Genomic DNA, 14,446 nt, shown 5'->3' on the forward strand with positions numbered 1-14,446 from the left:
TGTAGAGACATTAAAAATTTTGTTGTTAATTTTTGGTTCTTAAGAATTCAGTTTGTTTTATGTTTAATTTCACCTTAAACCATTCTGCTGCTATTTTAAAAAATATTTCTTTTTTATTATTTATTTACACCTTTCCCCTTTCATCTACATAGCTACCTCTTTGTTATTGCACTGACAAACTTGTATGCTTTTCTTTCCTTTCCCTAAAACTAATGAACCTTATAGAATCACCCATTTATCTAGGCCCATTTCAAGGCTCCGGGAGGGCTTTGGCAGCTTTCACAGGTCTTGTGTCCCTGTCATATTTATAGAAGTAGGCTATTTTAATATTAATAGATTGAAAGATCTCTTTCTAGTTCTTGTGTGTGTGTGTGTGTGTGTATAATGTTAAATCTATGTATTATATGGGTATTTGTATTGTATGCTGGTATTGGAGTATCAGCAAGCATTTTGGGGGTCACGGTAAGAGGAAAGTATATTGAAGGTACATTTAGTTTGAGTTTAGAAGGCTATATTTATGTAGTTCTCAGTAATTTCCATGTATAGTTAGGTTATTGAAAGTCAACTCAATGTGGTAATGGCTTTCAGGAATATTCCTAGAGCAGGGATGGCAGATGTACTGGTTTGTGAACTTGTCCTTGGTACCTGGTGCTGGAAGGATATGAATAGTGGAGAAGCAAGGTTGAAGTGGTACAGGGCCAGAATAATTTTTCAAATTCATAGAGCTGATATATAGCAGAAACTTGATAGATTTTTCAAATTTGACAATTCAAAAATAATTTTATAAAACATGCTGATAAGTTACAAACCTGAAAGAAACTTTTAAAAAGTAACAATAATAAAATTTGATCATCCATGCTTGGTTCAAGTCTGAATTATATTTCTTTGTAGGTACAAGGTTGTCATGTGAAGAGGCAATCAAAGTATAAGCAGTAGAAAATGTAGAAAAGGCATTATAGATGTGTGTCCAATGGTCAGTTAATAAAAATGTTTTATTTTCCTGGATTTGGAGACCTGGGAAGATTTATAAACTTCTTTTTAATTGAGATAAATTGGTATGTAACATTATATAAGCTTCAGGTGTACAACATTATATTAAACATCTGTATGCAAGAATCACCACCAAAACTCCAGTTACCACCTATCACCATACAATTGATCCTCTTCACCCATTTTTCCCACTCCCCCATGGCCATTCCCTGTGTGACATTTCATTTAGCATAGTACCTTGAAGATTAAACCATGTTGTCACAAACAGCAAGATTTCACTATTTTTTTTTTTGTGGCTGAGTAGTAGTCCATTGTGTGTGTGTCTGTGTGTGTATGTGTATACATATCACATCTTCCATCAATGGACATATCCATTTCTCAGCTTTGTAAATAATGCTGCAGTGAACATAGTAATGTATGTATCTTTTTTGAATCAGCATTTGTGTATTTTTTGCATAAATACCCAGAAGTAGAATAGCTAGATCATATGGTGGGTCTAGTCTTAATTTTTTAAGGAATACTGTGTCCCATAGTAGCTAGACCAGTATACATCCCCACCAACAGAATATGAGAGTTCTCTTTTCTCTACATCCTCTTTAACACTATTTCTGGTCTTTTTGATAATAGCCATACCATCAGGTATGAGATACTATCTCTTTTTTTTTAATTTTTTATTTATTTATGATAGTCACACACACACAGAGAGAGAGAGAGGCAGAGACACAGGCAGAGGAAGAAGCAGGCTCCATGCACCGGGAGCCCGACATGGGACTCGATCTCGGGTCTCCAGGATCGCGCCCTGGGCCAAAGGCAGGCGCTAAACCGCTGCACCACCCAGGGATCCCGAGATACTATCTCATAGTGGTTTTGATTTGCATTTCCCTAGTAAGTTAGTGATGTTGAACATCATTTCATGTGCCTGTTGGTCAGCTGTATGTCTTCTTTGGAAAATGTCTACTTAGATCCTCTGCCTATTTTTTAACCAGGTTGTTTTGTTGTTGTTAAGTTCTATGAGTTTTTTTATATATTTTGAATATTAATCCCTTGTCCGAAATATGATTTGCAAAAAATATTATCCGATTCTCTCCAACCTATGCTTGGTTCTTATGAAGAGTTGCTTAATAGTTCATATTTGGCACAACCTACCTTTTATTCAATCATTTGTCTAAAATAGGGGACCTTCCTGTTTCACACATTTTGGAAACTGAGAGTTAAAAAAGAAAAGGACAAGATCTGAAGTCAGGAATGTTTCCTAGTTTCAGAATCTCCTGGCTTTTTTATACCTTCCCCTCCAAAACACATACACAAATGAACTCTGGCATAGTTAAATAATCCCAATTCCATATTAAATATGATTTTCTTTTTTTTTTTTTATAAATTAATTTTTATTGGTGTTCAATTTACCAACATACAGAATAACACCCAGTGCTCATCCCATCAAGTGTACCCCTCAGTGCCCGTCACCCATTCACCCCCACCCCCCACCCTCCTCCCCCTCCACCACCCCTAGTTCATTTCCCAGAGTTAGAAGTCTTTATGTTCTGTCTCCCTTTCTGATATTTCTCACACATTTCTTCTCCCTTCCCTTATATTCCCTTTCGCTATTATTCATATTCCCCAAATGAATGAGAACATACACTGTTTGTCCTTCTCCGGTTACTGTGGCCAAGTTCAAAAAGGGTGTTGCCTGAGTTCTTCTCTGGGATTTTGATGGAATCTTGTCTCACATTTAGATCTTTCATCTATTTTGAGTTTATCTTTGTGTATGGTGCAAGAGAGTGGTCCAGTTTCATTCTTCTGCATGTGGATGTCCAATTTTCCCAGCACCATTTATTGAAGACACTGTCTTTCTTGTAGTGGATCGTCTTTCCTCCTTTATCGTATATTAGTTGAGCATAAAGTTCAGGGTCCACTTCTGGGTTCTCTGTTCTGTTCCATTGATCTATATGTCTGATTTTGTGCCAGTACCACACTGTCTTGATGAACACAGCTTTGTAGTACAACCTGAAATCTGGCATTGTGATGCCCCCAGATATGGTTTTCTTTTTTTAAAATTCCCCTGGCTGTTTGGGGTCTTTTCTGATTCCACACAAATCTTAAAATAATTTGTTCTAAGTCTCTGAAGAAAGTCCATGGTATTTTGATAGGGATTGCATTATACGTGTAAATTGCCCTGGGTAACATTGACATTTTCACAATATTAATTCTGCCAATCCATGAGCATGGAATATTTTTCCATCTCTTTGTGTCTTCCTCAATTTCTTTCAGAAGTGTTCTGTAGTTTTTAGGGTATATTTTGAGAACCATTTGAATGGTAAATGGTTCTCCAACCTTTTATTTTCAGGTTGTAGGTGTCCTTCTGTCTAAAATGAGTCTCTTGTAGACAGCAAATAGATGGGTCCTGTTTTTTTATCCAGTCTGAAACTCTGCGCCTTTTGATGGGGTCATTAAGCCCATTCACGTTCAGAGTTACTTGAACTTCTTCTTAAAGGGGAGTTTTAAGAGTCCCCCTTAAAATTTCTTGCAGAGCTGGTTTGGAGGTCACATATTCTTTCAGTTCCTGCCTGTCTCGGAAGCTCTTTATCTCTCCTTCCATTTTGAATGAGAGCCTTGCTGGATAAAGTATTCTTGGTTGCATGTTCTTCTCATTTAGGACCCTGAATATATCCTGCCAGCCCTTTCTGGCCTGCCAGGTCTCTGTGGAGAGGTCTGCTGTTACCCTAATATTCCTCCCCATGAAAGTCAGGGACTTCTTGTCTCTTGCTGCGTTAAGGATCTTCTCTTTATCTTTGGAATTTGCAAGCTTCACTATTAGATGTCGAGGTGTTGAACGGTTTTTATTGATTTTAGGGGGGATCTCTCTATTTCCTGGATCTGAATGCCTGTTTCCCTTCCCAGATTGGGAAAGTTTTCAGCTAGGATTTGTTCAAATACATATTCTGGCCCTCTGGCCCTTTCGGCGCCCTCGGGAACCCCAATTAAACGTAGGTTTTTCTTCCTCAGACTGTCATTTATTTGCCTTAATCTGTCTTCATGGTCCCTTAATTGATTGTCTCTTTTTTCCTCAGTTTCCCTCTTTGCCATTAACTTGTCTTCTATGTCACTCACTCGTTCTTCCACCTCGTTAACCCTCGTCGTTAGGACTTCTAGTTTGGATTGCATCTCATTCAATTGATTTTTAATTTCCGCCTGATTGGATCTAAATTCTGCAGTCATGAAGTCTTGTGAGGCCTTAATGCTTTTTTCTAGAGCCACCAGTAGCTGTAGAATAGTGCTTCTGAATTGGCTTTCTGACATTGAAGTGTAATCCAGATTTTGTAACTCTGCGGGAGAGAGGGCTGTTTCTGATTCTTTCTTTTGAAGTGAGGTTTTCCTTCTAGTCATTTTGCTCAGTGCAGAGTGGCCAAAAACAAGTTGTATTGGAACACGGGGAAGTATCACTGGTCCCTCTAGCTGGTCTTCTGGGGGAGGGGCCTGTTGCGCTGATTTTCAGGTGTTAGCACTTGGGGGAGCTGCTCTGCCCCTGCCTGCTGCCGGGCTCAGCGGGGGTTGTTTACCCTGTGGGGCCCCAGGAGGAACAGTCGCAGTTGCTATGGCAACTCTGGAAGCCTGGATTCAGCCTCTGCAGGAACTACGGGGCTCGGGGCTCTTGGTTCTCAGTCTGCAGGGCCTGGAGGCTCCGGGGCGGGGCCGCTGATCTGCTCAGCTCAGGGCAGGAGCGTCCTTGCTGTCCTGGGCCCTCCCGGCCTCTGCCTGTCCCGGGGGAGGCCGGATCCTGGGCTGTGTCCCGGCGCCCTGTGCTCCGGGGCCTGCGCTGTGGGATTCGCGCTCCCGCCCCGCAGCTCCCTCCCTGGAGCCGCTCCCGAGCCCCTCCGAGCTGCTCCGGTCGGTCCCGCCGTGCGCGCTGCAGCCCTTAGGGAGCTCGGCGCACTCTCCCGGGGCGCAGGTGTCTGTTAGTGTCCCCGGGAGCCCGAGGGCATCCCCGCCCTCCTGGGTCCTGCTCCAACTCCCTGCGAGCCCCTTTCCGCCCGCCCGGGAAGGTTGGTGCAGCTCCTGCTCCTCCGGGACGGGGCTCTCCTGTCCTGGGGACACTCGCCCCGGCCTCAGCCCGGCTCCTCGCAGGGCCCCTCCCCCTTGGAGGCCTTTTGTTTCTTTATTTCTTTTTCCCGTCTTCCTACCTTGATAGAAGCGCGAACTCTTCTCACTGTAGCATTCCAGCTGGTCTCTCTTTACATCTCAGGCCGAATTCGTAAATTTTCAGGATGATTTGAAGGTTATCTAGGTAATTTGGTGGGGACAGGTGATTTGGGGACCCTGCTCTTCCGCCATCTTGCCCCTCCCCCCCGATTTTCTTTTTTTAAAAAAAAGATTTTACTCATTCATTCATGAGAGACACAGAGAGAGAGGCAGAGACATAGGCAGAGAGAGAAGCAAGCTTCCTGTAAGGAGCCCAATGCGCGACTCAATCCTGGACCTTGGGATCATGCCCTGAGCCAAAGCCACCCAGGTGTCTCAATATGATTTTCATATTATTATATCAAAGATGGGATTTTATTCAAGCAGGACTTTGAATTCTGACTGCCAAGTTTGAATCCTAGTACTGCTGTTACCATCCTTGAGAGCTTGGACAAATTTTTCAACCTTTCTATGCTTCTACTTCCTTGTTCATAAAATAAAGATGATAGTGGTACTTTATCACTTCATAGAGTACACTTGATTATACTGTTATCATTGGAACTGATGCTATTGGCATTTGGGGGGATTTTTTGGGTTTGGGATTTTTCTTTATTTCTCCTATTTTTAAAATCTTCCTAAGCCTTTGAAAATTTTTGGGCTCTGGACACTTTAAAGACCTTCAGCTCAAGATCCTAAGCAATCTGACATCAGCACAGCCACTCTTAACTAAGAAGATCCATAGATTCAGTGGGCTTTGGGAAGGGAATTTGGGGATTATGGAGGGCAGAGATTGATATATGCAGCCCTCCCCCACCACTTTTTTTTTTAATTCATAAACTGTTTCTTAAGAGCACATGTGGGTTCACAGCAAAATTGAGTGGAAAGTACAGGGAGTTTCCATATACCCCGTATCCTAAAAAATGTAAAAACTCCTTCATTATTAAATTCTGCACCACAGTGGTACATTTGGTATAGTTAATGCAGCTGCATTGACTCATTATTATTACCTTGTGACCATGGTTTACATTTCAGTTCACTCTTGGTATTATACATTCTGTGGGTTTTGACAAAGATATAAAGCATGTATCTACCATTGTAGTATCATCACATGGAGTACTTTAACTGCCTGAAAATTTTTCTGTGCTTTGCCTACTCATCCCTCCTTCCTCTATAACTTCTACAACCATTTATCTTTTATTACTTCCATAGTTTTGCCTTTTAGGGACTATTTAATAGTTGGAATCACATAGTATATAGCTTTTTCAGATTGACTTCTTTGTCTTAGTAATAATCATTTAAGTTTCCTACATGACTTGTCATGGCTTGATAGCTTATTCTTGTTTAGTGTGTAATAATATTCCACTGCTGGGATGTACCACTACTTGCCCATTCACCTACTGAAGTATATCTTGGTTCCTTCCAAGTTTTGGCAGTTTGGCAATAGCATTCACATGCAGATTTTTGTTTAGACGTTGCCAACGAGCATGACTGGTATATGTATAGTAAGACTATGTTTAGTTTTGTAAGAAACTGCCAAATATTCTCCCAAAGTGGCTTTACCATTTTACATTCCCTCTAACAATGAATGAGATTTCTTGTTCCATATCCTTGTCGGCATTTGGTATTGTTACTGTTTGAGATTTTTTTTTTTTTCCTAAAGATTTTATTTATTTATTTATTTATCTATCTATCTATCTATCTATTTATTTTTAAAGATTTTATTTATTTATTCATGAGAGACACAGACTGAGAGAGAGAGAGAGAGAGAGAGAGAGAGAGGTAGAGGCACAGGCAGAGGAAGAAGCAGGCTCCATGCAGGGAGCCCGATGTGGGACTTGATCCTGGGACTCCAGGATCATGCCCTGGGCCGAAGGCAGGTGCTAAACCACTGAGCCACCCAGGGATCCCTAAAGATTTTATTTATTTATTCATGAGACACACAGAGGCGAAGATATAGGCAGAGGGAGAAGCAGGCTTCCCATGGGGAGCTCAATGCGGGATTCGATCCCTCGACTCTAGGACCACACCCTGAGCCAAAGACAGATGCTCAACCCCTGAGCCACCCAGGCATACCAGTGTTTGAGACTTTAGCCATTCTAATAGGTATATATGGATATCTCATTGTTGTTTTATGTTGTATTTCTCTAATGATTTATAATTTTGTACATCATTTCATATGCTTTCTTGGAATCTGTATATCTTCTTTGGTGTGATGACATCTACATTTACATCTACATCTTTTGCCATTTTTTAAATCAGGTTCTTTTTTCTTACTGTTTTAAGAGTTCTTTCTATATTTTGGAAAATAGTCCTTCACAGATATATCTTTTGGAAATATTACCCCAATCTGTGGCTTATCTTTTCATTTCTCTTAAATTGTCTTTCATAGAGCAGAATGTTTTTATTTTAATGGTCCCACTCATTAATTACTTCTTTCATAGATTGTGTTATAGTGTTTATGGTCTTTAGCATTTTTTTCATTCTTTCTTAGAATTTTCATGTCTCTGTATATATTATCCATCTATTCTTGTTTTTTACTTTTCCTGTTAATACTTTTATCATATTAATTTCTTTTAAAAAAATTCTAGCATTCCTGCCATAATAACTCCGATTCTGATGCTTATTCAGTCTCTTCAGACTATTTTTTACGTTTCAGAATGCCTTGTAATTTTTTTGTTGTTGTTGAAAAGTGGATGTGATTAACTGAGTGAAGAGAACTTCAGAAAATGGCTTCTAATAATGTAGTGGTGTATGTTGTAGAGGGAGGGGAAGCCTTCTATAGTCTATAGGTCTCAATCTTTTTTTGAACGTATGCCCCTGGACTGTGAAATAAATCAGTGCTTCTCAGTGGCTTTTCCCCCCTTAGTCAGGAAAGGATGGCTAGAAGGAAACAAAGTTGGATATTTCCCTTCTTTTTAGAGCAGTCAGGCTCTAATAAAATCCTAGCAGGTTAAGCTCCAATAAAATACTTTTTCTTAAATACAGGCCTTGTTAAGAACAGAATGGTCTGAAATATTTCAAAATTGTTCCTTTTCTTTTCTCCATGCCAGAAACATCAGAGGATTTTTATCCTATATTCATTCACTGTAGAGCTTCTGTAGGTAAAACCCACACAAGTGGGGGTCCCCTGCGACTGGTTCCCCCTAGAGTTTTTAACTCAGAGTTGTTCCCAGTGAGCTTCCAGCAATTCATCAGTTACAGTTTAGATTTGCTTATTCTGCTGCTGGTTTCCATGGAAGTTTTTTTCCACGGCTTCTGCTCTGGTCCCTTGTGATCCTCTGTATCCACCTGTATGTCTTTCCAATTTGGGGGGCAGTGGTTTGCCCTGTGACCTCACTTCTCTGACAAATCTAAGAAGAATTTGTTTAGATTTTTACTTGTTAGGATGGATTGGTATCTTCTAAGCTCATTACATGCTCAACTGGAAACCAGAAGTCTCCTGTTGAAGGTTTTTAAGCTTAGATAATTTACATTTTAGGAAGTTTATTCTTAGTATTATGTAGGAGAGATTAGAATGGTCAGAGATGGGTGTGGTAAATAGCAACTAACATACCCTGGGATATACTTACTCCACTGAAGACAATTTAACTTTATGAGTTCCGTTTAATATCTCTTTTATCTTAGGAAGTATTTCTTTACATTTTATTTATGGTGATCAGAGTCACCATTCTATTTAGTTGACATACAATGCTACTACATTAGTTTCAGACATACAACATAGTGACTCAACAAGTTTATCCCATTCTTGGATCTTTGTAGCTAAGTAGTCTTGGATGTCAAGTTACATTAACCTTCAGAATACTTGTAGTTTTCTAACTTCTCGCATGGAAAATTTTATACATTCATCTTAAAATGTTGTGGGTTTTTTTTCTGTCTTTATTGCTCTTTTGGGGCTTTTTAAAATTTAATTTGTGTTAAAGATTGAAGTACATAAAATACACACAAACACACACACACGCATTGTTTTTCCTCAGAATTTAGTCGTGTGAGTTAGTTGCATGATACTTATAAGTGACCATAATGGGGACAGGGAAATGGTTGTATTGTAGAGCAGTGTTTTTTGACCTAATAGACCTAATGTTTACTTTTTTAGTAATAAATGCTGTATAGTGCTCCCATTACAATACTTAAATGAAATTCATAGATACAGTAATCTCTCTCTTTATGTATGTTCCAAAAAACTAATAAAACCCCAGTATTACATAGAGGAGAACTAAAAATTATACAAACTGTAATAAAATAATATGTACTTTAGGATGTAAATAGGCAGGAATGACTACATTAGAAGGCAATTTAAAATAACAAAATATGTATATTTATATACATATTGGATACTGGATGTTATTGAATTTATGACTGCCTTAATTATATGTACTATTATTTTACATACCATTAAGAGGAAAACTGTTCCAACTATACTGTTACAAATGTGTGAATATCAGTGATATTAAAGTGGAAAGGCATGAATCATTTAAGTAATGAAATTTGATATATGTGTAGAATCATTATGAACACCTTCTCTAGAAATGTAAGCTAATACATCTGTATATGTTTGCAGGTCAGCTACCACAGTCATGGTGTTAACAATATGATTTTTCCAAATTGGCAAGCAACTCAGAGTTACATTTCAAACATAAGAATATACAGTATTCTGTGGAATTAACAGCATTTGCAGTTCTTGGAAAATTTATTGTATATTAAAACTGTACAGAAAAATACTTTCTCTTTATAACCCTGGTTCTTGTTTCTCACTGCCTGCTCTTAGACATAAAACAAGCAGATTGATGTCTTCAACCCTGTTCTCTTCTTTACATTTTTGTTCTGTTTCTAGACTACAGAGACATTCATCTTCTTTGTCCCCAAATGTGGGTTTTTGTTTTCTCTGTATATTAGTTATCTTGACTTTGAAGCAGGGAGAATATATCAAAACCTGGACTTACTGATCAAAATCGTTTGAAATTTTTCTTTTTTAACTCTGTGCATGTATTACTTCAATAAAAGTATTATTTGAAAATATAGTTTTAAGGGACACCTGGTTGGCTCAGCAGTTGAGCGTCTGCCTTTGGCTCAGAGTGTGATCCTGGGATCCTGGATCGAGTCCCTCCTCGGGCTCCCTATGGGGAGCCTGCTTCTCTCTCTTCCTATGTCTCTGTCTCTCTCTGCTTCTCATGAATAAATAAATAAATCTTTAAAAAAAATAAAAATATACTTTTAAAAATTTAAAAAACAACAGCTTAATGCTATAGGCAGCCTTCTAGTTAAAAGTAAGTTCATGTGGATACAATGAAAGTAAATGGCAAACAGATCCTAGTAAGGAAAGACTGGTTAGGTTTGATTTTGTTTTGTTGTTGGTTTTATTATTTAAAAGCCAAAAGTTGGAGGCGCCTCGGTAACTCAGTTGGTTGGGCTTCTACCTTCAACTCAGGTCATGATCCCAGAGTCCTGGGATTGAGTCCCACATTGGTCTCCTTGCTCAGCTGGGAGCCTACTTCTCCCTCTGCCCCTCCCCCCTACTTGTAATCACTCTGTCTCACACACATATTCTCTCTCTCTCAAATAAATAAATAAATTTTTAAAAAAGTCAAAAAGTGGGAAACAACTAAAATGTCAACAGATAAATGGATAAATAATAGTGGTTTCTCCATATAATGGAATATTATTTGGCCTTACAAAAGAATGAATACAAGCTACAGCATGGATGAACCTTGAAAAAAACTGTGAAAGAAAAGTGAAAGGAGATAATCAAAAAGAATATCTAGTATCTGAGTTTGTGTATATGAAAGTTTAGGAAAATCTTTTGAGATAGGAAATTGATTAATGATTGCTTAGAGCTGGCAGGCAGGACAGTGATTAAGGGAGTGATAGCTAAAGATTATGGGGTTCCTTCTTGAGATGTTGAAAATGTTCTAACATTTACTGTAATGGTTGTACATATTTGAGAGTATATGAGAAACCATTGAATTATATACTTTAAAGGGGTGAATTATATGACATTATGAATTATATTTCAATAAAACTGCTTAAATAAAAGAATAGGCTGCTTTAAAAGTATATATAGTTACCATCAATTTTAGCAGGAAGGGAGTAGACATTTATAGATGGCATTTCTTTTAGCCTTTCCTCCCCATTTCATTTCCCCTTTGCAATCCAAACTTGAAGCAGAAGATTCAGCAGTACTGTGGTCCTGCCAGTACTCTTTAGAGTCATTGCAACCTCTAGCAGTCTGACTCCAGCCTAAAGAGAAAGGTGTTGGGAGAAAGGATTTCCCTAATCCAAGCATAGGGCTTACAGTCAATCAGTGGTAAGATACCTAGGAGGCAACTGGCTACAAAAGTTTCTTGTAGTTCATCCTCTTCTGGAAGAGTGAAATAACCTTTTTGTCACAAGCTTGTTACAAGTGTAGTGGCATCTGAAGTTAGATTGCTCTGACTTATAAACAGACCTGCCCTTTTGGAGCAGGAATATCGGTGGTCTGAAGCAGGCAAGTGCAGCCTCTATGGTTGGCCTGTTTGAAGACATCTGTGTGTTGTCCATACCAGTGTGGAACAATTGTGCCAGAAAACTTCCATTAGCATATTGTATTCTTGCAGAATATATTGCATAAGTGGAGAGCATGCTAAATAACTGATTTTAATTATAAACATTTCATTCTCAAAAAACAAAAGATCCAACCTCTTTTTCCCATCATTGGTAGTTCTAAACATTAGATTTTTTTTTCCATAAGGTCAAAATGTAACTTAAGTACTATGATTGTGAATGGAAAAATGGTGACATAATTGGGTATTGGCAAGTTATTTTTCCAGTTTCTGTAGTGTGTGAATTTTTAATATTAATAGACATAAAACATTAAAGGAAGTCAAACTCCCAGTAATATGATATATGAAAAGTATAACTAAGTCTAGTAAATCTTTTTTACAATGCCAGCACTTAGCTTTTTTTAAACAAGATTTGAATTTCTTTTTGATCACAACTGAGCAGTGTCTATAATTTTATCAGATAATAGTGGCATATATTCACTCAATTTTTCTAATTCTACATGCAAGTGTATGGGTTTTTGTTTTTGTTTTTGTTTTTACGATTTTATTTATTTGAGGGTGATAGAGCGCACAAGTTGTGGAGAGAGAGGCAGAGGGAGAGAGAGAAGCAGACTCCCTGTTAAGCAGGGAGCCTGACATGGGGCTCAGTCCCAGGACCCTGGGATCACGTCCTGAGCCAAAGGCAAATGCTTAACCTACTGAGCCACCCGGACACCTCCAAGTGCATGTTTTTAATGTTGTCTATACTATTCTTGTATGTTTGTTATCAAAATGTGTGTAATTTAAAAAATTAATGTTAACGAATTTCAGATTTCTCCAGTTGACACTGTTGTGCTAAAATATCACCAAAATGCCATTAAAATAAATAGTCATTTAATTATCAGTATCAGTAATCATGATAGAACCTAACAGGAGTTTTCCTGTTGTTAATTATTCTCTACCAGCTATCTTCAATAGTATGGGCCCCTAGGAGATGATTAGAAATTTTTTGAGTAAGTTTTGGGTTGTCACAATGATGGGGGAAATGTTAGTAGGCCAGCTGTCTTGATGCCTAAGTTTAATAGATCCAATAGATTCCAACCCTTGTCTTCACACCTGCCCTCTGTGTTTGGTGCTTCCAACTCCCAGTCTTCTCAAAAGTCTAGAGGACATGTTCACTTTTGCAAACATATTAAGTTGCGGCTTCTTTTCTTTTGCCAAGTCAGCTACCACTTACCTGTCAACATCGACTTCTAAACATTTGTTGAAATTTTTTATACTATGTTTCACCATTCTCTCTTTCATGGTGGGTTTCTGTCCTTTTTTTTTTTTTTTTCTCCTAATTCCTTTACTGTGTATCCAGTGGTTTCAAAGGCCAAGTGATCACCAAGAGATGAATCTGCTATGCCTAACAGCTTGTTGGGAGATACCTTCTCTTAGAGGATATGGAAGGGTTTTAGGTGGTTTGACTGTTATGTAGACTAACTGGTGTACTAGCAGTCAGTGCCTAATTGGGGCTAGACCTGCTAAGCACACTATTTGTAAGCCCACCCAAAATGCCAATGATACTTACAGTTTTCAGTTCATTCTAGCCTTGCATTAACTCAGCGTAAACAGTACATTAGACAATTAACATTTTCTATGGCTGAGTATGATGTGTAATCATTTTCATTACTCTTTCTCAAGCTGAGCTTTTAGAAACTGATTTGCATTCAGAAGTAACAGAAAAACAATGTGATGGCTCCTTATCATTAAAAGGGAAAAAAGTGGATAAATTGTTTTCCTATTCCTACCATTTAGCTTTGCTACATGGTTTTTCTTCATATTAACAGATTTTTTGGTAGAAGGCCTCAGTGGGATTGCAGAGGGGCATCAAATCTGAATGAACTTCATCAGCTATTAAGTGACGTAATGATCAGAAGATTGAAGAATGATGTTTTAACCCAGCTGCCCCCTAAAGTCAGACAGCGTATTCCCTTTGATCTTCCTTCAGCAGCTGCCAAGGTGAGAATGCTTGTTTGATTCAAAGTCTTACTTTAAGTCATGTTAATGAACGATTATACATACTGATATTTGATAGAAGGAAAGCTCTGTTTTCTTAAAATAGGATTAATTAATAGAACATATGAACTGGCTTTGTATCATTTCAAGAGAATAGGAAATATTTAATTTAAATCATCAAATAATGTGAAAAGAATCAGTATCCTACTGATTTAAAAAGACTATTTCTGTTCAGTCTAGATTAAAAGCACTTCACCTGCAAGGAAGATTTAGTAGTAAGAGTTCTAAGTATCTATAGGGTGTCAAGCCCAATAATTAGGAAGGGAAGTTGTGTTTCTTGCTCTAGGATTTTTTTCAACTATGAGCTATCTTCTAGAGTAACTTGGATATGGGCATCTTTTTGAGATCTGAAAACTCTATGATCATGTTGGAGGATGTGAAGGTCCATATAATAGAAAGCCATATTGTATTTTACCTAATCCTTACCTACATTTACTTTTATGGAGTACAGTGCTTATATATTCTCTGAAATTTCTTTAAATCTGGACAAGGTTTTGTTGACAATGACTACTTATCGCATTGTTTGATTTTGAAAGCTTAAGGTAGACATTTTGTAAACACTGAGCAATATATTACTGGTAATAAAAGAATAACCTGATTTTCTTTATCCACTATGTTAGCATTAGAAAGAAAAATAAGAGTATATGATTATATTACTTTATTCTTCAGCTAATATTCTTCAAGTCTTTATGCTTATTTAAATG

At 38.0% G+C, this 14,446-nt stretch overlaps 1 protein-coding gene across 2 annotated transcripts in view; it reads left to right on the forward strand.

Moving 5' to 3' along the window:
- ZRANB3 (zinc finger RANBP2-type containing 3) overlaps positions 1-14,446 on the forward strand; it is a 313,553-nt gene that overhangs the window by 208,819 nt on the left and 90,288 nt on the right. For both annotated transcript variants that reach the window (XM_055316358.1, XM_055316357.1), the window contains one exon: positions 13,514-13,685. In XM_055316358.1, the coding sequence (XP_055172333.1) occupies positions 13,514-13,685 (172 nt within the window). The remainder of the gene's footprint in view (positions 1-13,513; positions 13,686-14,446) is intronic.

This window comes from Nyctereutes procyonoides, unplaced genomic scaffold, assembly GCF_905146905.1.
Source record: "Nyctereutes procyonoides isolate TBG_1078 unplaced genomic scaffold, NYPRO_anot_genome, whole genome shotgun sequence".
NCBI classification, from domain to species: domain Eukaryota; kingdom Metazoa; phylum Chordata; class Mammalia; order Carnivora; family Canidae; genus Nyctereutes; species Nyctereutes procyonoides.